The sequence below is a fragment of the Anguilla anguilla genome, chromosome 7 (genome assembly GCF_013347855.1).
Source record: "Anguilla anguilla isolate fAngAng1 chromosome 7, fAngAng1.pri, whole genome shotgun sequence".
Lineage (NCBI taxonomy): Eukaryota > Metazoa > Chordata > Actinopteri > Anguilliformes > Anguillidae > Anguilla > Anguilla anguilla.
Window position 1 is genome coordinate 17244738 of NC_049207.1, and position 26060 is coordinate 17270797.

At 41.3% G+C, this 26060-nt stretch overlaps 2 protein-coding genes across 4 annotated transcripts; one reads left to right on the forward strand and one right to left on the reverse strand.

The window, feature by feature from the left end:
- The first annotated feature begins 1534 nt into the window (after positions 1 to 1534).
- On the forward strand, positions 1535 to 24429 carry slc13a4 (solute carrier family 13 member 4). Of its 3 annotated transcripts, none has more exons than XM_035426917.1 (16): positions 1535 to 2298; positions 10281 to 10409; positions 13366 to 13502; positions 13931 to 14106; positions 14796 to 14850; positions 15616 to 15652; positions 16251 to 16307; positions 17510 to 17691; positions 20243 to 20362; positions 20643 to 20744; positions 21086 to 21187; positions 21307 to 21407; positions 21688 to 21824; positions 22043 to 22204; positions 22582 to 22719; positions 22941 to 24429. In XM_035426917.1, exons 1-16 carry the CDS (start codon positions 2179 to 2181, stop codon positions 23076 to 23078), a joined length of 1893 nt encoding a protein of 630 aa, XP_035282808.1. In that variant the 5' UTR covers positions 1535 to 2178; the 3' UTR covers positions 23079 to 24429. The 3 variants fall into 3 exon arrangements, with proteins under 3 accessions (XP_035282808.1, XP_035282809.1, XP_035282810.1); XM_035426918.1 differs by having other exon boundaries at positions 1536 to 2298; positions 15619 to 15652; XM_035426919.1 differs by having other exon boundaries at positions 1537 to 2298; positions 21691 to 21824.
- LOC118232190 (cytochrome c oxidase assembly factor 6 homolog) lies at positions 24141 to 26044 on the reverse strand. Its single transcript, XM_035426934.1, has 3 exons — positions 25884 to 26044; positions 25432 to 25604; positions 24141 to 24904 (listed from the first exon to the last, which is right to left on the reverse strand). The coding sequence occupies exons 1-3, from the start codon at positions 25978 to 25980 to the stop codon at positions 24809 to 24811; spliced, it is 366 nt and encodes a 121-aa protein (XP_035282825.1). The 5' UTR covers positions 25981 to 26044; the 3' UTR covers positions 24141 to 24808.
- Between the last annotated feature and the right edge of the window lie 16 nt (positions 26045 to 26060).

Genomic DNA, 26060 nt, shown 5'->3' on the forward strand with positions numbered 1-26060 from the left:
TATGGTTTAGGGGAAGTTAGGCAACAAAGAGTGTTTATGTAATGTTCTTAGCCCATTACTCTGCCCTTTTCCCCAAGATGATATCACCTAGGCAGAGGGGAAAGGTTTGGTGACAATCTCCATGTAGGAAAACAAAGATATGGACCCTTTGGTCAGGTCATACACAGACCAGCAGGGGGCTGACAATGAACATGACTATTTGACTTATGCTGCTCATTTCTACCGATAACCCTGTTTAAAGCAAACAATTCATATCAAGATAAAAGCAGTAACCAATACCGAGTGACTATTTTTATGCAGTAAGATCAAAGAAATGTCTATAGTTCCTCTGATTATGTCTACATTACTGGAGGTACATGTAGTCTTTTTGAATCTCCCCTTTCATTAATATTCCTTCCCCTCCACACCCAAAAACACACACGCACACACGTGTACACACACACACACACACACACACACACACACACAGAGAAACACAGGAACAGGGCCATTTCCCAGATTAATGGTAGCTGTTTCAAAAGTAAATGGCAAGGAATTAAGCCAGTTTACACAACAATTGCAAGAAAATTTCTGAAAAATGAACTTCTTGTTCTCTGAATCAATCTGCACGGTAGCTTGTGACATTGCTTTACTGTTCAAGGTTTTCTTTAAACTATCAAATTATGTAATTTGTATTTATTTGTATATTTTATTCCACCCCACCTCCTCCACACACAGAGCCTAGCCAAGCTTCGGATAAATTCTGTCTCCCGAGAGCCCTCTATGGCAGTATACTGCTATTGCAATTTCCGTGAGTGATTCTGATGCAAATCAGTTAATATCCCATCAGTTCCCTTTAGACATTTAAAAAAGAAATTCAACTATTATGAAATGTACTAACATTTTATATATATATATATATATATATATATATATATATATATATATATATACTGTACAATAAAAAGTTGTAAAACTGTATTTACTCAATTTCTACAATGGGTAAAACGGCATTTCACATTGATAAGAACACACAGACGTCGAATTACACTTTTCAGTGCGTTTTCAAGAAATAACAATTATTACGTCAATTATCTGACTTGAATATGACACTTGAATATGATTTTATTTAATTACAATATGAAGTCTTGGTTCCAGCGTTTTTTTATTAGTCCACTAGATGGCGGGTCCCGACCATGATCATAGCCTTTTGACAGAACAAAATTTTTGCTAAGGCCAAAATGTATGTTGATACCCTTATTTGTAACATTCTCGTGATGTTACAGTATTGCTACAGCAAGACGGTACTATTCATTAATTTGAATAACTAACGATAACGTATATTACTCACCAAGCAATTTTGGCACCCCATCATTAAACCGTACATTGTGATGTGAATATTCCAAAGGTTAAAATTGAGCCGCCTTCAAACTTTTTGAGTCAGTCACATTTCATACTTCCGAAGAATGATTGGACCATAAATCTGTACCCACAACTACTGTACCCTGATTGGTCATGGAATAAATGGAGGGGGGAATTACAAAAGATTACCTATTTAGTCAACATTCTTCAAGGTTCATAAATTCTAAGTACAACCTGGGGAGGCTTATTTTACCACCAAAGTGGTAGTTCAACACCATTCTGGCGCACAAACGTAGACATATTGATTGTATTATATTATTGCATGAATACGCACTAAACAGGCTGAGTGATAGATAAGGAACCAAAAGGAAAATAATTAATCATCTACTTGTATCTAGTTTGTCAATAAGGGAGACCTCTGAGAAGTTAAAAAGGAGAGGGTAATCGGAGATTTAGACGGAGTAAAGGGGCCAACGGCCAGGCAACGGTGGGAACATATACAGCATACCTAGGATATATACAGAACCAAAGAAGACAAAAGAAAGCTATTACACTGCACATTAAATGCAATTTTTATACCAAATATAATACAAAGGCGACGAGAAAATAATCAATGACAAATGCATTTTTGGAGTTAGAAAGTGAGGGAATATTCATAAAGGGAAACAGTATATCTTCCGAAAAAACAACCATATGATTGAATAAATTAAAACAAAATTCCCATTTGCACACAGAAAGAACAACAGAGGGAAAAAAACAAAACTTTTCACGACAGTCGGTACCTAGCGACATTAGGACTGAACGATTTGGCTAGGAGAAATAAAGGAGGGCAAGTCGATGTGGCTGAAATCCGACAGGATGGACGTGTTGGGGAAAGTATGGACGGCGCGGAAACTGATTTTGGTCGTCCTTATCCCACTGTCCCTACTCCCACTACCACTTATCCACCCGACCAGTGTAAGTAACTCGTCTGAATTTGCTCCGGTTTTGCCATGTGTCTGTCACGCTCTTTCCACTGCGCACTGACAGTCAAATGAATCGACTGTCCTGCTGTCCATCAGATTGCCGTATTCGGGAGTCTTAATTGTCATGATGTTTAACCGACTAACTGTTTTGTTCGTTTCATTCTGGGTAAAAAAATATTATTCATATGATTAGTCAGATTAAGTAGGTGAAATATCTCATGAAAACTTACAGATACAGACCCTCTTACAAACCTGTAACTGATGTTTTGTACATAGACATGTGCTATATTGTGGTTATTGTTGGCTATGTCTTAATTCGCCTTAAATTTACAAGTTCTACTCATCCAAAGGAAATACAGCAGCGCATTTAGAATATATCATGTGTTTTCAGTTCCTTAACATTTAATATAACTTGCAAGGTGTAAAAATATATAAATAAATAACTTGCAAGTGTTCAAACAGTGCACTGATCTTTTTTTAATTTTCTGTTATAATTATTCTATTTAAGTAAAACAAGTGTAGACGAACAGTATGAAGTTTATCTAAAGCAGGAAATCATTAGTGGGGGCTTTCTCACTACCTACCGTGCTAAAAAGTTCTTCTGCCAGCCTAATAATTAGTGGAGACATGTAGACAGGGTGTCGCCTTAGTGCTGTTCTGAACGTTTGCTCCCATGTTCTCATTGGTATCATGTAAAACAACGGCGCAGTAGATTTAGGATGTATGTAGCAAATTGGTTGGGGTCCATTTAGTACTGTAAGGCTCTTCAGCTAGCTGCGACCTTTCCACATAGCGCGGCCAGTTCTCCTCCGAAACTACGGACATTTCCAAAGACTTGTTCGGTGATCAATACATCAAGGGAAACTGGTGATAATGAGATTAACTCTGGCCTCTTTAGATCAGCTGAGCCTTTGGGGAATTTGCTTATTTTTTTAAAATTTTACCAGAAAAAAGTAATTGTTTGCCGGTTACTTTTTCTGAAGATATGCTATACTGAACTCGCAGGTTTTTCTACATCATCCAAATGACTTCATGTTGGCAAATATTGATAAAACTGGTTTAAAATGGATATTAAAAATGTTTGGAAACGTCCCCTGGCGAAACATAGCCTATATATCATATTTGATCCCACATTTGGCTTTCACCAAGGACACTGAAAACCATGCAGGAATGAGCTAACAGTTTAAAGTTGTGTAGCCAAGCACACCGAAATGAACGACCATCTAATTAGAAGAACGATTACTAGCAGCGTTATAGGTTAGCAGGGTAGCATCATCGGAACTGGGCTTGCCTCTCTGAGGTTGTAGTATCAGCTACCACGAGGGGTTGGCTACTGCTGTTGTAGGCCTACGTAAGCAATGTACTTGAATTGTTTCAGTAAATATCCAGCTCTATATGTGGGCTTGATTGTAGAAGAATGTAAAATACTCTGGATTAGAGCATCTGCAAAATACCTGAAATCTAAAGGCAATAAGGGCTAGTGTACAGTATATTATTTGGCCTGACAAGGTTTTACACCTCTACATATAGCAAGCTTTCACTTGAAATGCTTTTGCTGAATCTCGACGTAAACCCAAAACTGTGGATGAACACCGCAAACTGGTTCGGTATGTTTTCCTGTCTAATGCTACTGAGGGTGTCTCAGGCTTACTCAGATTTTACAGGTAGGTTGACATTATATGCATCTTGCACTGTGCTGTGACTTCATTGGGAATGTTCCTGACATTCCTTGATTACATTGTGAGCAATTAATGGTTCTGACCCCCCGAGATCCCCGAGATTACCTCTGTGCTTTTGTTTTTATGCTGTCCGTTATATAACCAATCCCTTCATTAAAAGTGGAATTTGCCTTTTAATTAAATATAATCCTCTGACTCTTAAGAGGCCAAAAGCTAAGGTTTAGGTTCAGACTACTTGGGCATGCTTGGATATGCTCTGCTGGGTATGTCAACACTTGAACTGAATGGGTGTTAAAACCATTATCTGAGTCTCATCCTCTAATATATCCCGTTGTGCTTGTAATTTGCTGCCAAGTGTGTACGGGAATTATCTTTACAGCTACTTATATATTAACGGTAATAGTACTTACATTCTCCTCCCCCTGCCCGCACAACCTTCTGAACTGTTGGCCACTGCAAGCATTTGCAGGTTTTTTTTTTTTAAATAAGTAGAAGAGATTTAAATACGTCTGTATTGTTGCTTCACATTTCATGACTTGGGTGGTAGTCTGGTGACTCTATTTGTGTTATAACCCTTATCGGATCCTCTTGCCGCTTTAGTGCAAACATCTGCAATTTGTACTGGCAAGAGGAGTGCAAATAAGCAAAAATTAATCACAACAGCCGTTTTCTTCAACTAAAATTCAAAGCAATGCTTAAAACAAACATTATGTTCTACTCTGGGTTACTCTGGTAAACTCTAGCATCCAGAAATGTAAAGGACATAAAAAAATCTCACTTCTGCAGTTGAATATAAAATGATATACTGTATGTGTTTGTTCGCTTCTGATGACTTTGCAATAAGTCATTTGATGAAATAATGATTAAAATCAATTCACTCATTGTAAAATCTCACCATCTATCTTTAGATCAGGGATATTACAAGTTTGAAGTCTTCACAGTGCATTTATAATTGTTCTAAAGCTACATGTGTAGTGAAGTGTAAAAAGCTATATCCAAATATACTGTATATAATATACTGATATGATTTGAGTCAATAACCTTTGAAAAATAAAACGCTGACCTCCCCCTTTGGAATGCATGTTGATTTTCCTTTATAATACAATCTTATCCAAGGATATTCTTATCCTAGGATAGCATTTACCCATATTCAGAGATTCCTATGGTTTGAGCAAGATGAGCATTCAATTGACTGTAGGCAACGGTAATCTTTATTCTAATACATTGGCATCATTATGCTTTGTTTCCAGTTAAGTTTTTTTTTTCTGTTTCTATAATATTAATGGTTTATATATTATATCTCCATTGCAAGGTGCTGACTTCTTTACATTTTTTATTGTCATTGTTTTTCTAATGCTTCAGCATCCTTTACTTAAACATTATGTAGGCCTAATGCTTCTTGAGTATTGTCATTCACTGTTGGGAAATCAGTAATATTTTCCCCAAGAACCTTTCAGATAAGTTTTTGTTTATTAGATGTGTAATCTCCTGTCTGTTGCACTATAGGAACATGTTCTGGGGTCTTTTTTCATTCTAGTTTACTTTTTTGGGAACCCATTTATTGCAACCCCCAATTCCTTTTAAGAACTGTATATTTACCAAGGGGTAATTTAATTTATCTCCAAGTTCCTTTTTATATACTTCAAGTTCCTTCTTTTTATAAAATGTTGGAAATTTGGATTAACCAGGTCAGATTTTGGAGAGATCCGCAGATGACGTGAAGAGAAGGACTTCACATCCTCTGGCAAACAGCCCGTGCCTCACGCCGCTGATTTCCACACTGTGGGCTGTGACCCACTGGCGGGTAGTGAGAGGAGCTGAATTGGGCTGAATGTCATGCATGAGAGAAATTAACTTACACAATACACAATGCAGCGATATTGAGACCAGCCAAATTAAACATGCCGCAGTGTACGTGCAGTGTGTATTTCAGAATTGCAGTGTAGTTTCATCGTACGGGGTGCTGTACAATATTCCAACTCCTTAATAAGGCCTGGGCCACAGAAAATGTATTCATTTATTACTGTAAGTGTGTCATGCGCTGTCTCTCTGAAGAAGGAGAACATGTTATGCATGGACTTCCTTTTCCAATTTAGCATGCTGTGAAACCAGAGTGCAGCGCTTGCGTCAGTCCCTTCAAAGCCAACAGGTGAATTTTGGCTCGGACTCTGAAACATTCTTGGGTATTACGATGAGTCCTGCCTGCAATCAGAAGTCACGCTTTGAATTGTATGCCAGTACATTCCTAATAAAAAAAGTTGGTGTGCTACAGGACTGTTAAATGGATAACCTCTATGCTTCCTGAGTGGAATCAAACTGCTAACAACATTAACTTTTGATCCATATATTTTAACCCCAAATATATATTTCCATTATTAGACTGAAAACAGGCAGCACGTGCATCATAATGGAGGGAATAGTGAAACTGGCTACCCAGGGTCCCAAGATGGGGGTGGGAGGCTGGGGCGGGGGGGGGGTCTCAAAGGGCCTGGACTAAAAAGTTTGCTTTGGGAAGAGGGCTCACAGACACTGCATTTGCACAGGCCCCAGAGTTTCGTGCTACACCCCCGTCAGGTAGCACGTCACCAAGATTTGTGCTCAGAAAAAGCCTGTGGGACTGAACGTACTGCAGGATTCATTCTTTACTGCACCTAGAAATGCACAGTAAACCATAGCAGTCTAGGCAAATTCCATTTTATATTCCAAATTGACTGCAGTTTAGGTATGCTGGCCTAAAAGACTGCCCATGGATCAGCCTCATGTTTGAAACTCATGTTAGAAATTTGAAACCACATCAGGTCAGGTCAGGTTCATGCTGCTTTTCCTGGCCTTGATATTATTTGCAGCCTCTGACCACAGAAGATAGATAACTGATAATTATCCAGAAACAGTTTTTGTTTGATTTACATCAGGAAGCTTGCCATTTTAAGCATAAATCGCCAAAGAGCAGCTATTTCCTATTTAGTTATATTGCATCTAATGCTGTTGGCTTCATTGCTACACAGAGGTCAGATATATAAAAAAGCAATAAGTTAAAACTCATAACAGATGATTTCATGTGAAATGCACAGAGGTGACGCTGTCACAGATGCAGAGCAAACTGAGAAGGGGTCAGCTACTAATGCATGATGACTATTTGAATTTCCATGTTTTCCATGTATTCATAAAGCATCTGAAAGGCATGGGACTAACACGCTTGTGTTGACTCTGGGTGTGAGTCATGCAGGGTGACGCACCACTGGCCATAGCCTTGCCCCGTGTGGGATGGCAGGGCTTCAGTTGGCAGGATATCCCTTGTTCCATTGTTTTTTTTTTTTTTTTACTATCGATGCCGCTTAGCTGGTGGACTGCATTATGCAAAAGAGGTGGTTAGTTTACCACATATATTTATATTTTAGAAGATGCACATGTAGGTTGGAGATTGCATTGATGGGATTCGCATACAATTTTTGAATGGGAATTCTATTGGAGTAGAAATAAATATGTTCAGGGTTATAATCACATGAAAAATAGAATCACATCATAAATCACATTGAAGATAACTTCTCAACCAAAGGGTCATTTTCAAACTTCCTGGGCCAGAGGTTGAAATAATTAAATCATTCTTTGGACCATTTGTGAAATTTCTCAATTTTTCACCTGCTAACTGGATATTGGATGCATATAACTAATTAACCATGCTGGTTAATATATTTTTATAGCTATCTAGCTATGTTGCCTAGACTTAGCTTGTTTCAGAGAACATTTGGCTATAGTTATGTTTATTTATTTTAATATTGATAGTAGTGCACCAGTTCATCACCAATTCTCATTCCAGAAAAACAAGATTAAGGTTCAGTTATACCCTTCTTATACCCCTGAGTATTTTAAGATATGAGCTTAAAGCCTGCTTTCTTTTTCTATGTGAAGTGACAGCAGTTATCTCTATATATTCCCTAAAGTCACATGCATTCATCCAGGGCATGCATGTAGGCTGGTTTTATTGTTTTTGGCAGGGAAAACATTTAGCAGATTACTTTCAGAGGTAGCCCCTGACTGGCCAGAGCTTTTATTATAGATTTTGGAACCCCTGGTTGAACTGCACGTGATTCACACAGAGCAAGCAAATAGCCTGTACTGTATGAAGTTTTAAATGTGTTACTCTTCCCACCAGTACACAGGGGGTATGTTTTCCAGTGAATGACCTCGGGTGTCCTTTAGAAAGAAAACAGTGTACAATAAACCCCACGTGCCTTCTTCATTAAGAGACCAACTCCAAGAGAGCAAAACCCCCTGAAACACCATGTGCCACTCACCAGATAATCTGCTGCGTGTTATATTAAGTGCATTCACTCCAGTTAATCTGCCTTAAATTATACTGTATTCAGGCCAATCACTCCACAGTTGGCCACATTTGAAATAGTGTACAAAATTAAAAAATGTTTAACAGGAACAATGAAATGTTGGAAAATAATGAGAGGTGCTGTGTAAAGGAGTGATGGTAGTCTGCTGTGGGGTTTTAGAGAATGGGGGGGGGGGGGGGGGGTGCCCTGGCCATTTGGTGTTCAGGGCTAGGCATGCTTCTATGGGTACATATATTATTACTTCTGATAATTATTCATTAGCTGAATCTGTCCATTAGCATTTCCTCTCTGTGATTCTTCTGGACCAATGGAGATGGCATCCTTTGTGGAACAGATAGTGGTGACTCCTGGACTTGGATTCCTTCTGTAATACAGAAACCAGAGGGGTCTGTTTGTTTCTCTGCATGATCCTCTGGCTCTGGCCCTCAACAAAAATGTTCATGCATGTGTCACTGTGGTTCTGATGTTCTGTTTAGCTTGGGGACGTAGAATGGAAGTGGTATGATCACTGTAATGTTTGAATGTGAAGGTGTTATTATGTTGTTCAGGGACTGTAACTGAGCATAAAACAATTCCTGTCCTGCTGATTTACGCACAAGGAGTTTAGTCATAAAATCCGGTTTCAGGCAGATTTCAGGCCCTGATCCTCTAAAGATCCGATTTTCTTCAGACTGAGCAATGTTCGTTTCCTTTCCTTTCTACGCTTCTGTCTTGTGTTGTACAGCTGGACGTGATGTGAGATTTCAGGTTTCTTAATAACAAGAACATCTGCAAGGTTTTGTATTTCATATTTCTGTTTTGATTTATGTAAACCCAGCTGATCTTTTTTGTTGTTTCCCAATTATAAGGAGAGCAGATGCTTTATTCTTAAGCTGTTATGCAACTCCAAAAGCCAGATGATTGAAGCGATATAATTCACTTGACTAGTGCATTGTACCAGAAGGAGCCCATGCTAGGGGTCACACTTCTGTCTACTGTGTGCAGCCACGAGCAACCTGTAGAGCTGGTCGCAAAATTACACAGGCACACCACAGATATACTGTTACATACACTGTAGGTATACAACAGATATACTGCAACATACATTGTAGGTATACAGCAGGTATACTGTTACATACACTGTAGGTATACAGCAGGTATACTGTTACATACACTGTAGGTATACAGCAGGTATAAAGTTACATACACTGTAGGTATACAGCAGGTATACGGTTACATACACTGTAGGTATACAGCAGGTATACGGTTACATACACTGTAGGTATACAGCAGGTATACGGTTACATACACTGTAGGTATACAGCAGATATACTGTAACATACACTGTAGGTATACAGCAGATATACTGTAACATACACTGTAGGTATACAGCAGGTATACGGTTACACACACTGTAGGTATACAGCAGATATACTGTTACACACACTGTAGGTATACAGCAGATATACTGTTACATACACTGTAGGTATACAACAGATATACTGTTACATACACTGTAGGTATACAGCAGATATACTGTTACACACACTGTAGGTATACAACAGATATACTGTTACATACACTGTAGGTATACAGCAGGAATACTGTTACACAGGCATGCAGCACATATACTGTTACATACACTGTAGGTATACAACAGATATACTGTAACATACACTGTAGGTATACAGCAGGTATACTGTTACACAGGCACACAGCACATATACTGTTACATACACTGTAGGTATACAACAGATAAACTGTTACATACACTGTAGGTATACAGCAGGTATACCGTTACACAGGCACGCAGTTGATACACTGTTACACGGGTGCTCAGTGGGTAAACTGTTACACAGGCCCATGATGGATACTGTATTATGCAGGCCCGTGACAGATACTCTATGATGCAGGCCCACAGTAGATACGCTGTTGCACTCACACTCTATGGTGCTGTTTGTCACCCCCTGCAGGAGGCATCCTGTGCATATGTGCTTATAGTGACCGCAGTGTACTGGGTGTCGGAGGCTGTGCCCCTGGGTGCTGCTGCTTTGGTCCCGGCGTTCCTGTATCCGCTGTTCGGGGTTCTCAAGTCAAGTGAGGTAAGCTAACTTTTCACACGTAGCATGCTATAATATGAGCTGCATATTGCAGTTTTGTAATAAATGCAAATATTTTGGAGAAATTGGAATGTAGAGGCAGCAAATAATGTTTAGAATGTTTTGGCATTTAATTGAGCAACCATTATCAAACACTTATAAAAGCCACTGTTTTGTTTCATTCGTTTTCAGGTCATGATTTTACTGTGCTCTTTTATGCTAATTCCCATGACATACTATTGGACTCTTACATGTGATTTACTGGCCGATTTAGGTCCTTTTTCAGGCCACTGAGCTCCTTCGCCCTAAATTCATGAGGAGGAGATTACCTTCCAGTGCAGTAGTGTGTGCGGGTCAGAATCAAATAGACTGGAATGAGTTCAAAAATGATACACTATATGACCAAAAGTATCTGGACACCCCTTGATCTGGGGCTGTTTCATGGTTATAGCAGCAACTCCATATTATTGGCCATAATGTTGGATGAGATGTCAGATTTCAGGTGTCCACTTACTTTTGTGGACAGTGTAGGTGTAACACTTGAGATCAGTATTGAAAACACAGGAGGAGAATAGGCTATATTCTTTAAATAAAAAAAGCACTCATAAGAAGAATATTTATCATGGCCAATTGAATTGAAAAAAACACTGTCGCTTAATTGGTATAATGCTTTAAGTATAAAGATCACAAATATGCAATTAGAATGTTATTAACTGAACATTCTAATGTTGATGTAACAATCATTACTGGTACCTGAAAGCTAGAGTTCTAGAACACTGAAATATTCCAACAAAAAAAAACCTACTCTTCAAAGGGTTAAGAGAAAACTTTAGGTATTAGGAATAAGCAATCTCATACAATCTAAATAGAGCAGTAAAGTACAGTGTGTGTGTATGTGTGTGTTTGTACATGTGTTAAAGTAACACGTGTCTTTCTGTTGAATGCGAGTATGAAACAGTATGCGTGAGATTTAGTTTTGTGTGCGATTTTGTGTTGTGTATGTTGTGAAAGTTAGGCTTATTTGTTTAGGCATGGGTGTCCATGTGTTTTCATTATGCATTGGATCCCAGACACTATGCTGACAATGGATGTATTAAGTCACATGGGGCCAAGGATCATTTGTAGGTCAGACAGGGATTTTATGGATCTCTAGCACTGTTGCTGTTTCTATGAATTTGTTTTTAAAGGCTTGCACTCTATGTATGCTGCAGCACAGTTCACTGGGGGTTGATACATCATGCTCAAACCCTGTTACCCTAACAAACCGCTCCATGTATGTGAGACATGGAGTCTCTCTCACATGTGCGTATGTTAGGGAGTGTCCATCACGTTTGGGTATGTGAGAGGGTGTGTGTCTGTCAGGTGTATGTATGTGCACGTATTTGAGAGAGTGTGTTTCTGTCAGGTGTTTATACCTGAGAGACTGTGTGTCTGCCAGGTGTTTGTACATTGAGAGAGTTCATATCTTGTCAGGTGCACACAAGTGCACCAGATTCTGGAGCATGCACACCTTTTACTGCTACCTCAATATTTCAGGCTACAGATCTGTTCCTTATCCATGACAAGGATAATATCTGTTTTGGAACACTACCTTGCTGATGAGTTTATTCCAGATTCCACTTGTAATATGTTTTTGGTATGCACGTACATTTACTAGAAAGCGTACCGCTAACATTTCGAACAACAACAAGCTCAAAACCAAGCAACCGCTTTTGCTTTCAAAAAGTCGTGCTAGGTCATTCCGTTGTTTTGGGTTTAAAAAAACCTTTGGCCTATGCCAAAGGGTTGGAGGCCATAAATTACATTCACTAAAATGCCTCTGGTCTAATGGGTATTGCACACACAGTGCATGACAATGACTAAACTGGGCTTCAAGCTGCCAGCCACCCCTCTTACCTGGACTCATTCACTTGATATCTTTGCACTCATATTATAAATAGTTGAAATATCTTACATAAAGAACACTGAGAGTTGCTAACCATGCCAGCGTCTAGAGGCATCTTGGCACAAGTTTCCATCCACTTTTCCCTCATCATCTGTCTGCTGAACAGCACGTTTTGTACCAGTTTATGGGAAAGGGGAGTTGAATTGTATTGGAAGGGATAGATAATAATAATAATAATAATAATAAATGAACTCATCCCGAATCTTTAAATGAAATGTATAGCCATATGAGCAAAAACTACTCCACTGAACCTCCTTTACAGAGCGCCTCATTGCTGTAAGCTTTACATAATGATGTTTTGTAAATAGAGTAGCACAAATACCCTGCACGCTGTTATGCTTATTGTGGAATGTTTATACCATGCTTTCCACACCTTTATGTCTGATGGCTTTAATTCTTTAAAACCGGTCCCTGTTATATCCTCGTGAGTCTGGCACAAATGTGGAGCAGCTCGGTTCACACCAACTGCCAGTGGATTACACGGCTGGACTCATTTTCAATCACATGGCCTGGTTCCTGAACTTCAGGAAGCGATAAAGCTTGTATTCGTTATCCAACTGATTTGTATGAATACAATGGGCTTTGAATATTACTATTCAGCAGCACCCAAGTGCCTTCTGTGTAATCTGTAAGCAAGTGATAAAAGAAGAAAAAAAACACAAAGGTCATTCTCCTATTTCCATCCAATTTGGATGCGAGGAGACACGGAAATACAGTAGGTCACATGAGACCTCTGAGCGTATCCACAAACCAGAACACTGTCTTTACGGGATGAGTCACACAGCAGCCCCACAAGTTCATACTTTAATAAGGGGGTCAATTCAGACCCTCCTCCTTAACTGAGGGTATTTTGGGGGGAGATTAAGTGATAAAAACCAAAACAAAAATACTGTGGAAACCTGGACAAGGTGCCAAAGTTGCTTAAATATCTGAGGGTACAGTATCAAACTGCTATGGTTGTGTAAATACTTAACTTCAAGTGCCCTATGTACTAACCAGCTGTCTGTGCATTAGGTGGCTGCGGAGTACTGCAAAGACACCACGCTGCTGCTGATTGGTGTGATCTGTCTGGCTGCCTCCATCGAGAAATGGAACCTTCACAAACGGATCGCCCTGCGTATGGTCATGATTGCTGGCGCAAAGCCTGGCATGTCAGTATCACCTGAATGCAGACACACACACACACACACAGACAGACACAGAGACACAGAGATACACAAAGACACACAGACACAGACACAGACACAGACAGCAACTGCATGTTCTTACCTAATGTGTGCTCCTGAGCAGTTCACTTTGGTCACAAGAGCACAGGGAGGATTCTAGAGAGCTGAAAGTTTGCTAATTAAAAAAACATTTTGATGGTGCCACTATAGCTTAGGTGGACTGCGCAGTTGAGCCTCAGTGACCCTTGCATGGTTTGCAGGTCGCACAGCGGCAACTACTAGTAATTCAAAATTTCAAATGCGTCACATACCGTATATAAAACAACTATAAATACCTACATTATTACATGATGTATCTGGTGTATCTTATGAATGGTTACTCCTTCTCATGGGGGGGTCCCTGTGTCTGTCAGGCTGGTGCTGGGGTTTATGTGCTGCACCGTGTTCCTGTCCATGTGGCTGAGTAACACGTCCACCACTGCCATGGTGATGCCCATCGCCGAGGCAGTCCTGCAGCAGCTCATCAGCACTGGCGTGGCCGACGCCCAGGAGGACTCCGACACCATTGAGGCCCCCGACGACGACAGTGGTAGGGGTGCCCCCATCACTGCCTGCACACAAATACTTTGTCACTGTGCAACACCTCAGCAGACCAGGGCCCAAGTCCACTTACTACTTACTTCAAGCTTCATTGTCCTCACGGAGGCAATTTGTTTAGCAGCTTACAAAAGATGCAATAAAACAGTCAACATCTCTCCTTAACCATGACTGACTATAAAACACAAGTGCTTCTTTACTTCGCTGACACGGTTTGGCAAAGTTCAATGAATGCGGAGTGAACTCACAAAGCTGTTTACGAAGAAAAAAGGCTCTAAGTTAAGAAAAGTTGAGAAACATTAAGTTAAGAAAAAATGAAAAAAGTTAAGGTGAATCCAGGCCCTTGTCTTATAGGCTCAGTTTGATTGTAATACTGGAACAAAACCGAAGTAGTTATGTAAACACAAATGGTTATGCAATGGGCAACGTCATGATCAGTTTATCGCTGTTTGTTGCTCGTTCAAATATTTTTGTGTGTTGACATTTGAATGCATGATAGACCACATTCTCGCAAAGTTGCCAGCGAGAAGCACATTCCATAAAAGGAATTGATCGTAGGTCACAAAGTCACATCACAGGTCACAAACAAGAGACCTGCTGCCGTTAAGAATAACTTAAATAAACATCATATTGCCATCATTATGACAGTTATGAAAATGACAGTGGAATTCTTCTTTTCAGACAAAGAAGAGAATCTGGACAAGAACCAGCTTGAGCTGCTGTATCGTAGACAAAGGTACAACAGCAATCTCGGTATCGTGGCAGTCTTACAAAAATCTAGCAGTCACTCTGATGCAGTGGTCCTTAACCCTGGGTCTGGAGAGTCACAGGATCAGCAAGTTTTTGTTGAGCCTAAACTCAGAAAATAATTCAGGGTCAAGGAACCAGGTGCAATTAGTTAACTGCAACAAAATTCCTTTGTCAATCTATTAAGTTCTAAGTAACAATGAAAACTATCAGAGCTTGTGGATCTACAGGACCTGGGTTGAAGACCAATGAAGACCAAAACCATTTTATTTAAGTTGACTCATTGAGTTCCATAAATTGTCGATGTCACCACAACGGTGATTGATAGGCAATCCAGATAACTTCCCAGCAATTCATTTTTGTCCTCCATAGGGTACATGAGCCTCTGGTCTTAATCTCAAGAACCCTATATTCTACGATGTTACGGCGAACAAACATGGCAAGGGACATTCAATAAAAATAAAATAAAATAATATTTTCATTGCAACTCATTTTTTCAAGACACTTGTATTGTGTCAAAACATTTTATAATAAACTTTTGTCTGCCAGTTCTCAGGAGGATATGAGACCCAAAGCACAAGCACACATGCTACACACAAGATTATTAGAAAATTAATTTGTCCAGTTGACTATTTGTCCTGGATTCAATATATCCAGACACAATATAACGTATACACACGTACAATGTTCATATCCAATTCATGAGTGTCCATTAGATAGGTCTCTAAGTTGTTCTTTCTGTGTTGTGTTTCAGCAGCTGTGGGAAACAGGAGCTCTGCACTCTGTCTGAGGTAAGAGTGGCTATCCTACACACAGGTCTGCTGTACTGTGCACTGATGTTTATCCAGGGATTTTCCTGTGTGGACAGGACTCCCAGCTGTGCTCGGTTGACCAGAGCGTGATTGACGCTGGATCATTAAGCTGACTGTGATGTGGATCATTATGATGACGATGATGATGATTATGATGATGATGATGATGCCTAATTGCTTTACAGTGAATATGGGAAACCTGTCGCAGCCACCACTAATATGTAGCACACACCTAGGTAATGCATGGCAGCAATTTTGCGGTCAGATTACCTACCATACATCAGCTAAGGTAAAGAGAGTCAGTTAAACTGGAGCATGATAAGGTGACCAGATTGAGAGAGTCTGGACAAAAGAGATTCCCCCACTCACTGTAATAAGTGCCATGGAACCACAGTGAAAAACCCTATTTAACATTCATCCAAATGACAAGCACTCTGTAACAGACCAAAGACTCATTTTTGCAGGCAGAGCCTGTTTGCTACAAGGGTCAACTGCAGGGGATGTTCACCTGTCCTCATCTGCATCTAGAAGGCTGAAGCATTTCTCTAAGCAGGTTCTCCTTTCTCTAATCTTCCAGGAGCCTGATCACCTGACACAGAAACCCAGTCAAGGCCCCAATGGACATCTGCCACAGGTAACATTATCTCCAATTATTTACTCAAAAGCAGTTGAACAACAATGCTTTCTAACAAACATACATTTATTTGAGTTTATAAATAGCATACTCAGTTTTGAGCACACAGCATAAACCTCATATATCATCTATGGTTATATCGGTACCAGCAAATAACCATAGCTGTCTTTTCTGTCCTCTGTCATTACAAAGAGTTTGATGCGGTTCCAGAGAGCCACTGTGTATAAAACCATGGGGTGTGAGGCACTGCTTAACAAATCACCAACACAGTATATTAGATACCAGCAATAAAAAGGAGAAAAAGAAAAGATAAGGAAAGATCTTACCCGGCTTGGAGATTTACCTGGTACTTTCCTGGCCAATACCTTTGTATTAGTATGTGCTTGGGGTCTTTTCCTTACAACAGTGTTAACTTCACATATCACCACACCTCTAGTCCCAGACAGGTATTGAGGATGCATGTAGATGCATTTTACCCCAGATCCTTCACAAACTGTATACCATGCCAAACACATTCAAAAAACCATAGGCCTCTCCCCCTCTGTCTTACCTTTATTACTTTACTTCCTGCACCCCACTTCCTCTCGGGGAGCCATTTTGGGAGGGTAACCCCCTTCTTAAAGGGATCAACGCCTATTTAAAGTTTGCCTGTGTAGTGGTAAATGGATCCGGTCAACACCCTGGTATTGGATGCAGCTATACCTTTCCATGGTTCACCAGGACTCATTTACCCATACAAAGATTATTTGTTATAAGGGGAAATCCACAATAATAAAACATAAAGTATTTACATGATAACTGTGGCAGTGTCATACTCTAAACTCAACAAGTACTCACAAAGTAATTCTACATTTAATTATCTGTATTGTTCTAGAACAGTGAATCCCAAACCTCTCATTGAGGACTCCTAGCCAGGTCCAGGTATTTGATGTGTTCCATCTCAAGCACACCTGATGCTTGATTAGGGCTTGATTAGTTGAATCAGGTGTGCGTGAGGTGGAACACATCAAATACCTGAATCTGGCTGGAGATACCTGTGGAGAGGTTTGAGAACCACTGTTCTAGTGTATCAATGTCCAGATGTGTTCCACGAGCTGTAAAGAGTAAGAACGTTTCGTGTGTGGGCATGGTTTACACGCGGTCATGGCTACTTGTGCAGTTCACCTACTGAAGGATGCCAGCTTCCTTTTCTACCCTCTCAGACAGCAGTCAGCATCCCAGAGCCCCAGAGGCCAGCAAAGAAGAACTCTCCGTACCCCACCAAGAGGGACCACATGATCTGCAAGTGCCTCTCCCTCAGCATCACATACGCGGCCACCATCGGAGGCCTGATAACGATCACTGGCACCTCCACCAACCTCATCTTTGCTGAGCAATTCAACAGGTTAGGAGCCTCACCCACTACAATATGGAACGCAGACACCCTCTTACCTGATTAAAGAGGTAGGACCCTAGCCCGCTGAAGCATGGAACAGAGGGTGTCCTGATTCAGCGGGCAGGACCCTAACATGCTACAAGTTGTCTGCATCTGCAGGCACAGTAACACAAGCTATGATGCAGTTTAACAGGTTTGGCGCTAACTGCTAAGTCATCATTCTTAACTGTGTGTATTATCCACAAGAGCAGGAAGGGACAAGGTTCAAGATGAGGAGAAAAAGAAAACGCGAGGACACGCTCTCTCAAAAGGAAACAAGCAGAGCCCCTTCCTCGGGCGTCACTCTCCTTTCGCCAGAGTGTGACAGATTGCCACAGATGTCACATGAATATTGAGGTTATTTTGCAGCTAAAAGCTCAGATTTCAGTTGAATACACAACCAATAGGTAAAGGCTTAGATTTCATTTGTGCATATTACATGTGGTGAGCAGCAAAATTGCTTTGACCAACAAGCTCCTTTATTGCATTAAGGAACAGGGCACTTTTACGCAGCAGAAAATGTAGGACAAAGGTTGCTGTCTATCTCTCTCCCTGCCTTTCCAAATTCTGACTGCTTAGTCTGTAAACATGGCTTTGTCTGATGCAGCCAGTTGAAAACACCATCTTGCAGGTCAGTGGGTTGGCCTACAATGCTTCTCTGTGGCACTCACAGCAATTCAAGATTTACTGTCTCCAGAGCTAAAACTAGCTTCGGCCAGTTAACCTTAACCTTCTTCGGGGCAACCAGTTGCCTCCATCAGCAACATGCTGTATAAATCAAATAAATGCTGTTCTGGATAGTCTATTTCCTGAGCGTGAACTTGGTAACTAAAAAGAGCTCCTGCGATCTTCCATAAGATGAGAGAAAGATGTATTTATACATAAGTGGAAGTAGATTGAGAGATAATAAGTTTTGTATTTTTTAAATAGACTTTGTGTCATCCTCCTTTCAAGCAATCTAAACAGCAGATTCAAAAGTCCAAACTAATTGACAAGATCCGAAAGAACAAAAGCAAAACAAACAAACAAAACAATTTTACCCATCTCAGTATCAGTATTCCATATTGATTGCACATAGCCTTCACCACCCTGTTTGCAGCTTTTCCCCAGACATCGAGCACACCGCCCCTCCAATACCCTAGAGTTGCAAGCATCTCCAGTTAAGGAGTCAGTTTGTAGTACATGATAGATAGAAAAATAGATAGATGGATAGATAGAATTCAGTTTATTTTACAGTATTAACAAATGACAAACTCTTTTCGAAAGTTTTCAAGCAAATCAAATACACAGAGTACACAAAAATGTTTTTAAAACAGTGTAGAAGTAGATAATTGTATTTGATGTAAGACTGGTACTGTTTCTTCATCTGAGAATGTGTACAAACAGACGGTCTCCCCTGTTCCTCCACGGCCCCTGGCCTCTTCCCTGCATGGGAAGAAGGGGGTGAGCTTAGTGACCCCACAGATGCTGGTCCATGGAGCGCAAAGTTCAGGGGGTTTCCTGGAAACACGGGCCAGAGAGGCATTTCTGGAAAGGGCTGCAGCTGAGTTAAAAGAGACAGCTGTGTTACCCCCAAAATACTCACACCATGGGACCTGAAGCCCTCCGTGCAAATATTTCAGATAATACACACAATTTAGTGCGCATGGGGATTTGTGATCACACATTACCTTTCAGGTCTTTTTTTCTCAACTTTAAATGTTACTGATTCCAAAGGGGGAGTCCACAGCATCTCCTATCTGTCCATTGACTTTGCCCTGGGATTAACCTTTAACTCTCCAGTCTCTGCTCAGGGCTGGAGACAGCTCTGTGAGAAGGCAGGGCATCCATTTACTGGCCAGTCTGCTGATCTGTTTTAGCTCATGTCCCTCCCGTGCCCTGCCTGGGTCCTTGTGCTTATCACTGCTACTGTCTCCTTTAGCGCTGATGCAGGCAACAACCCTGTGCTGATCTGTGCTCTTTCTGACATTCTTTACCTTTTTGCACCTCTCTAAAACTGTTTTGTTTCTGTGACACATTGAAAGAAAAGATCAATCACTAACGCATGAATCGTCACAGATAAGACCCACTGATCCAATTACTGGATTCCAGAGGAAGGCAATCTGACAGTTAAGCTCTTTCTTGCCTTCCAGTCCTGATGCTAAAGTGCTATATTCTGGGAGTGGCATTTCCTCTAATGCACATATTCATAGTGATGACATGTCCCATGGTCCTGAATTAAATCCTGGTTGAGCATCACATGGTTGATATCCCATAATATCATCCAGGGAGTGAGGGTTCCCAATGCCAGCCAAGCAAAGATGTAAAGAAAGATTGTTTCGGAGGATGTGCTTTCCTCGTCTTCACTTTTTGGAACAAAGGATGTTGCAGCAGTGGTGAAGGACTAAGATCTGCAGTTGTAATAATGGGAAAAACTTTTTGAATGCTAAGCAATGTGTCTTGTTCGTTCCATCTTAAATTCATTTTTTCTCTTCCCCCACCACCCCCCCCCCTTTCACCCGTGCCCTCCTTGGTTTTGCAGCCGCTACCCTGAAGCAAAGGTCATTAACTTTGGCACCTGGTTCATCTTCAGCTTGCCCATCTCCATCATCATGCTGGTGCTCACCTGGGTGTGGCTCCACTGTTTATTCCTGGGCTGCAAGTAAGAACAGTGCACTCTGCTGGGAAAGACCACTCATGCTCTGCTTAGAACAGGAAACAGGACCAAAACAAAGTAAATGTTGTGAAATTCAATACATACACGAGAAAACATTTTACGATTTGCTTTGATCAGGAAACAAGAACAAAACAAATAACATTTTGTGAAATTCAATACACACAAACCACCCATTGGCCACCACAATGGAATTTAACCAACCAATGTGCTCAGTTAGGGAAAAAGTTGATTAGCTTGAAAGTGTCATCACTCCTGTGCACCAAAGTTTCAGAGAGACCTGCTCTCTGAGCAAGAAACGCAAGACCCGGAGGGAGGAGATGTCGGAGAGAAGGATCCAGGAGGAGTACATGAAGCTGGGGCCCATCAGGTAGGCTGTGTGTGTGTGTGTGGAGGGGGAGGGGTAGCATAAATGGGAGGTGCATAAGAGCACATTACTGCAGAGGAAACTGGGCCTGGAACCAGAATTTTTCAGGTTCAAATCCTAGGCTGGCCACTGCAATTGCACTCTTGACTAAAGTACTCCAGGTGTATAATTGAGGAAGATATACTGTGCTGGTGTGGACATAGGATTTACAAAGCTTATATATTATGTAGTACTGTCACATATTGGCAGTCATTACGAAGCACTCAAAGGAAAGACGGTCCTCACTCTACTACTGTATTTGCAGTAGTTTGCACCTTATTCTTTTTCTCTCCCCATGGGAATAGCTACCCTGAGGTGGTGACGGGCATCTTCTTCATCTTGATGACCTTGCTGTGGTTCACCCGGGAACCCGGGTTTGTGCCAGGCTGGACCTCGCTGTTTGAGAAGTAGGTAGCGCTGAGCAGTTGTGGTCTCATTTGCGTACAGCGCTAAGGGAGCTGAGACTGTCGCTGTGGACGTTTTTCTTGGGTACTCAGGGGGCCTCGCTGACTTTGTGTGTTGACAGGAAGGGCTACCGGACCGACGCCACCGTGTCCGTGCTCCTGGGCTTCCTGCTCTTCCTCATCCCCGCCCGCAGGCCCTGGCCATTGGCCTCCACAGACAAAGGTAAATTTCTAAATTTCAGACACATGTACCTGCAGGGTGATCCATTGCCATAGTCCTGGGGGATTTATACACTTTTTTCCACAGTTCAGACCCAGTAGACACAGCTTTGGCCAATCTCACTGTGTTCATCCACACAAAGTAAAACTCAAACATCAAACCTATACACTTTACACAAAGCAAAGAAAAAGACTGTTAAGCAGCAATAGTACTCCCAGAACCTTTTTTTGCTTTGCAATACTGCCCTCTGCTGGTTGAGTAATTAATCTGTGCTCTTTGAAAGCAGATGAGAGCTCAGTGAAAGAGCAGGACTCAGACCCTCTCGCCCCCATGATCACATGGAAGGACTTCCAGAAACTGATGCCCTGGGAGATTGTTATCCTGGTGGGTGGGGGTTATGCCCTAGCAGCCGGGTGTAAGGTAAAGTTCCTCATTTTTATATAAGGTCATGTGATTACATATGAGGGAAATGAGCTTTATCTGAGCCTGAACTTCATATGATCTACCTGCTGGATTTTTCTGAATGGCAAAATTTCCCCCCTTCAATTATGCATGTGCTATTTACCACACATCCTTAGAGAAAGATACAACAGTGATGATATTAGACGCGTGACCCCTCCAACCCCCCCCCCCCCCAGGTATCAGGGCTGTCTGTCTGGATTGGGCGACAGCTGGAGCCCATGAGCGGCCTGCCCCCCTGGGCCGTCACCCTGCTGGCCTGTCTGCTCGTGTCCACCGTCACCGAGTTCGCCAGCAACCCGGCCACGCTCACCGTCTTCCTGCCCATCCTATCGACACTGGTAAGAGGCAAGCCGCATGCTGTGGAGGGCTGTAGAGCTTAAAGAGCTGGGGACATCCCCCAAAGACGGCAGGTTTGATTCCGACGGGCTGGAGAAGTGGGCTGCCATTGTGCCCTCAACCAAGTGACAGAGAATTTATTAGAAATGCAAATTAATAAAATGGGCCTGCAGTCATAAATCGTGTTGGACAAGCACTGTCTCCCCCCGCGGGGTAGCCTAGCATAAACACCTCTGCCCTAGATTTACATGTGCCTAATGCAACATGAACAATTGCACAGTGTTGCTGCTGTGCTACAATAACACTGCAAGCTGAGCATGAGGCAGAACCCACTGTGGTCTCTCTTCTGATGTGAGCCCTCCCCCTCTCTGTCTGTCAGTCAGAGACCCTGAAGATTAACCCTCTACACACCCTCATCCCTTCCACCATGTGCGTGTCCTTCGGGGTCATGCTGCCCGTGGGGAACCCCCCCAACGCCATCGTGTTCAGCTACGGACACGTGCAGATAAGCGACATGGTGAGGCAAACCGCACCGCACTCGAGAGTCAACACATCGTTAACACTGTTAAAACTGCTCTAGCTTACTAAACTGACTGACAGTTAGATAACGTATTAACAGAGAAGAGAATGATATGGTTTCTTCTGGTGGAGAGCAGTTCTACCAGTGCACAGTAGGTAGCCATTGGGTTAGGCGCTGGCCCCTGACCCCCTGTCATTTCTTGTCCTTTCCCTCTGCAGGTGAAGGCAGGTTTTGGGGTCAACTTGATTGGGGTTCTGGTAGTCATGCTGGCTATCATGACATGGGGAGTCCCACTCTTCCAGCTGACAGAGTTTCCAGTCTGGGCCATAACCAGCAATGTCACTAACAGCTTGTAGCCACAAGGGGGCGAGAGCGAGAAGAAACAGACTTTGTAGTGGGAAAGGAAGGAAGTAAAGGAGGAAGATATCGGAAGCCACATCTCCTACAGAAGATTCCAAATTGGATAAGACTCACATCTCCCATCCTCTGAAAAGCTTCACTGCTTAGTCTTCATGTTGACTGGTTGGCCAGGTTTGATGATTGACAGGTTGGGGTTAAGGGTGCAGAGAGTGAGATACAGTGACCACAGGGGAGGCGAGGAGGGAAAAGAGGAGCTCTGGGAAGTCACTGAGACGTATCTGGATGATGTTGGTGATGGAATGGTTGAGTTAAGTCATTTCCCTTATCTCAGATGGAAATGTACACTGTGATTACCATGGAGGACCTAAGTTTATCCAGTCTCACTTGTAAATTCTAGTTTGTTTCGGGATTAGAGTAGTAGCTTCTACACACACAAGTTAACCCAGTAAATACCTTCTCTTTTAGGATATAGGTTTTTATATTAAAATGTTCCTGTAAGACTGTACAAAGGATCATTATTTGAAAAAAACAAAACATAAAACAATTTCATTGCATTCAATGCACATGTTTTCCTGTCACTCACAGGAAATACACTGGCACATGGCCTGAATTATTATGTTAATTAATTAAAAAGTATATCCAGTTCAAAATACGTGCAGTACGATTTACCAGGACATAAAACAAATGTGTGTGAACCAAGTGTTTCATTTGAAGAACTGAACAGATGACTAGTAACCATGGGCCAAAGTTACTCAAAATATACAGCATTAATCTGCATATCTCAATGTTACTCTTCAGACAAAATTAATATTTTATACATCTCTGTATTCATAAATTTGTCATATGTGCAACTCTTAGAATAAAGTTGGGAATACGCACAAGCAAAATAATAACAGAGGGAAGGCAAAGTAAACAAAAAACAGTGCCTCTGAAATGTACATAATTACCAACATTGTTTTCCTAATATATTTTTACTCAAATTAACACTAATTATAACCATGTTTGTAATTTTTTGTTGGGCAAAAATAACAGACATAACAGAAAGTATTCAAATGGAATCTTTGATACTGCGCTATTTATTAAGTGAGTCTCACATCATTTTTATTCTCTGCACAGAACTTAAACATATCTGCTAGTTTGAGAATCTGGACACAAACCTATGTTAATACTAAGAAAAACATAGAGAATATAGAATAATGTGCCTTTCATGTTTTTTGTCCATGTATAATGACTTTTTTGAATACTTGAATCACTGACAGTTTAACAATGTTTGTAACACACATTAAACATCCCAGAAGTTACATAAGATACAATAATGACAACTAATAAAAGAACTCAAAAACTAAACCCTTTTGCTTCATTCTTTTATTCATTGTCTTAAAATGTCATTCACAAACTATTTTACTGACTTGTGGCCTGTGTACAACCTCCAAAGTGATTTTCTCTTAAAAAACAGTTCAGGAATGGGCAGACTTTACCTCTCCTCTCAGTGCCACACAGATTCAATTGTGTTTATTTGTGGGCAGAGTTCATCACCTTTTTAACGGTGTGTACTAAAACCACGCAGAAAGGTTCACAAACTACTCAGTCGCCTGTCAGAAGGCACTGGAATTAGACTCTGGCCAATTTAAAAAGAGGCATTCGAGATTCACCTTGTGAACTTCTGATGTGCAAGTGTCTTCTCTCATGTGGTCTTACATCTTCACACAATAAGCAGCAGCAGCAACTATAGTTTCGATGACTGTTCAGAAGACTCGTATCCCTTGGTCTCAATCTTCTCCTTGTACTTTAAGAAGTCTCTTCTTTTGACAAAGTATTTCACCTGCAATTACAAAGGTAAGATTGATTGTCACCTTCCAGCAAGGTGTACTATAAATATGTATGCGGCTTAAAAAGGATATGGTGAAATTGTGGTTATACTGTATACCATTTTAAAAATATTAATTATACCAAACAAATTAATTGATAAATCAAGTACATATATTTATTAATTTAATTTAACACACATATCTGTACGATGCTAAATCAACTCACAGAAAGCAGGCAATGCAGGACCAGAGCTCTAACACGAGCTTTGACGAAGATGTTCAACTGTCCTGAGAAATGCCCCAAGACACAATAAGAAAAGTGGACAGAACGCCAGTGGCAGACCACTGCATGTCAGACCAACTAAGATGAACCACAGCACAACGCTGAACCGTAGGGTCAAAGCGAGGTGAGTGCACAGTACGGATATAAGAGTGGGCAGTAGCACAACCTGTCGCGGACATGCGGACATGCGGTCATTACAGCAGTTGGTAGGGGCATATAGGGACACCCTTCACCAACGTTACCAGGAACTGAACTCACCCACTGAGCAGGACAGTTTGCCTCAAAATCTGTGCGGAATTTCTCGCACGCAGTCCCGTCGTCTTGACTGTCATCCAGGCACTTCCAGAACACGTCCCTTGCAGCCCAGCACGCTCGCCTCTGATTAGAATTCGGAGCAGTCATTATCGCCACTGTGCTCTGTAGCTTCGTCACTGAAAACAACAGAAAACAAAACGGTGTTCACCACCTTTACGGGTTTCCTCGTTAACTATGTCAACAAAGGGTATCCTTCTTACTGTCCACATGCCAAGGCAATACCACGGTCAGTGAACAGGCTTCGATACCTTGAAGATGTCAAGGTGACGCCAGCAGGAAGCTAACTTACCCCTAGCTTCACTAGTAAACTTGCAACCAAGTGCCTAGCTTGCTACATATCCGTGAAAATATTCTCATATATTTAAATAGCAAGTGAAAGTAACCTTAGCTCTTACCTACAAACGATAACTTCTCACCAATAACATGGCATGATCTTACGTAGAAAAAATAATATTTACACAAACATGGCAAATACTCATGGATAGATACCATCGGTCGCTTTAAAATACGTCATAGAAACGATGCAGGAAGTGTTTTCTTTACCATTATTTAGAAAAGAAAACAGCGGCCCC

Bases quoted from the DNA above. Each gene is read 5' to 3' on its own strand.
- LOC118232190 (XM_035426934.1), bottom strand. From the start codon at position 25,980: ATGGTATCTATCCATGAGTATTTGCCATGTTTGTGTAAATATTATTTT. The intron at 25,605-25,883 runs GTAAGAGCTAAG...TGTTGTTTTCAG, and splicing joins TGAGAAGTTATCGTTTGTAG to TGACGAAGCTACAGAGCACA. The intron at 24,905-25,431 runs GTGAGTTCAGTT...TTGTAATTGCAG, and splicing joins CAAACTGTCCTGCTCAGTGG to GTGAAATACTTTGTCAAAAG.
- slc13a4 (XM_035426917.1), top strand. From the start codon at position 2,179: ATGTGGCTGAAATCCGACAGGATGGACGTGTTGGGGAAAGTATGGACG. The intron at 10,410-13,365 runs GTAAGCTAACTT...TCTGTGCATTAG, and splicing joins GGGTTCTCAAGTCAAGTGAG to GTGGCTGCGGAGTACTGCAA. The intron at 21,188-21,306 runs GTAGGTAGCGCT...GTGTGTTGACAG, and splicing joins TGGACCTCGCTGTTTGAGAA to GAAGGGCTACCGGACCGACG.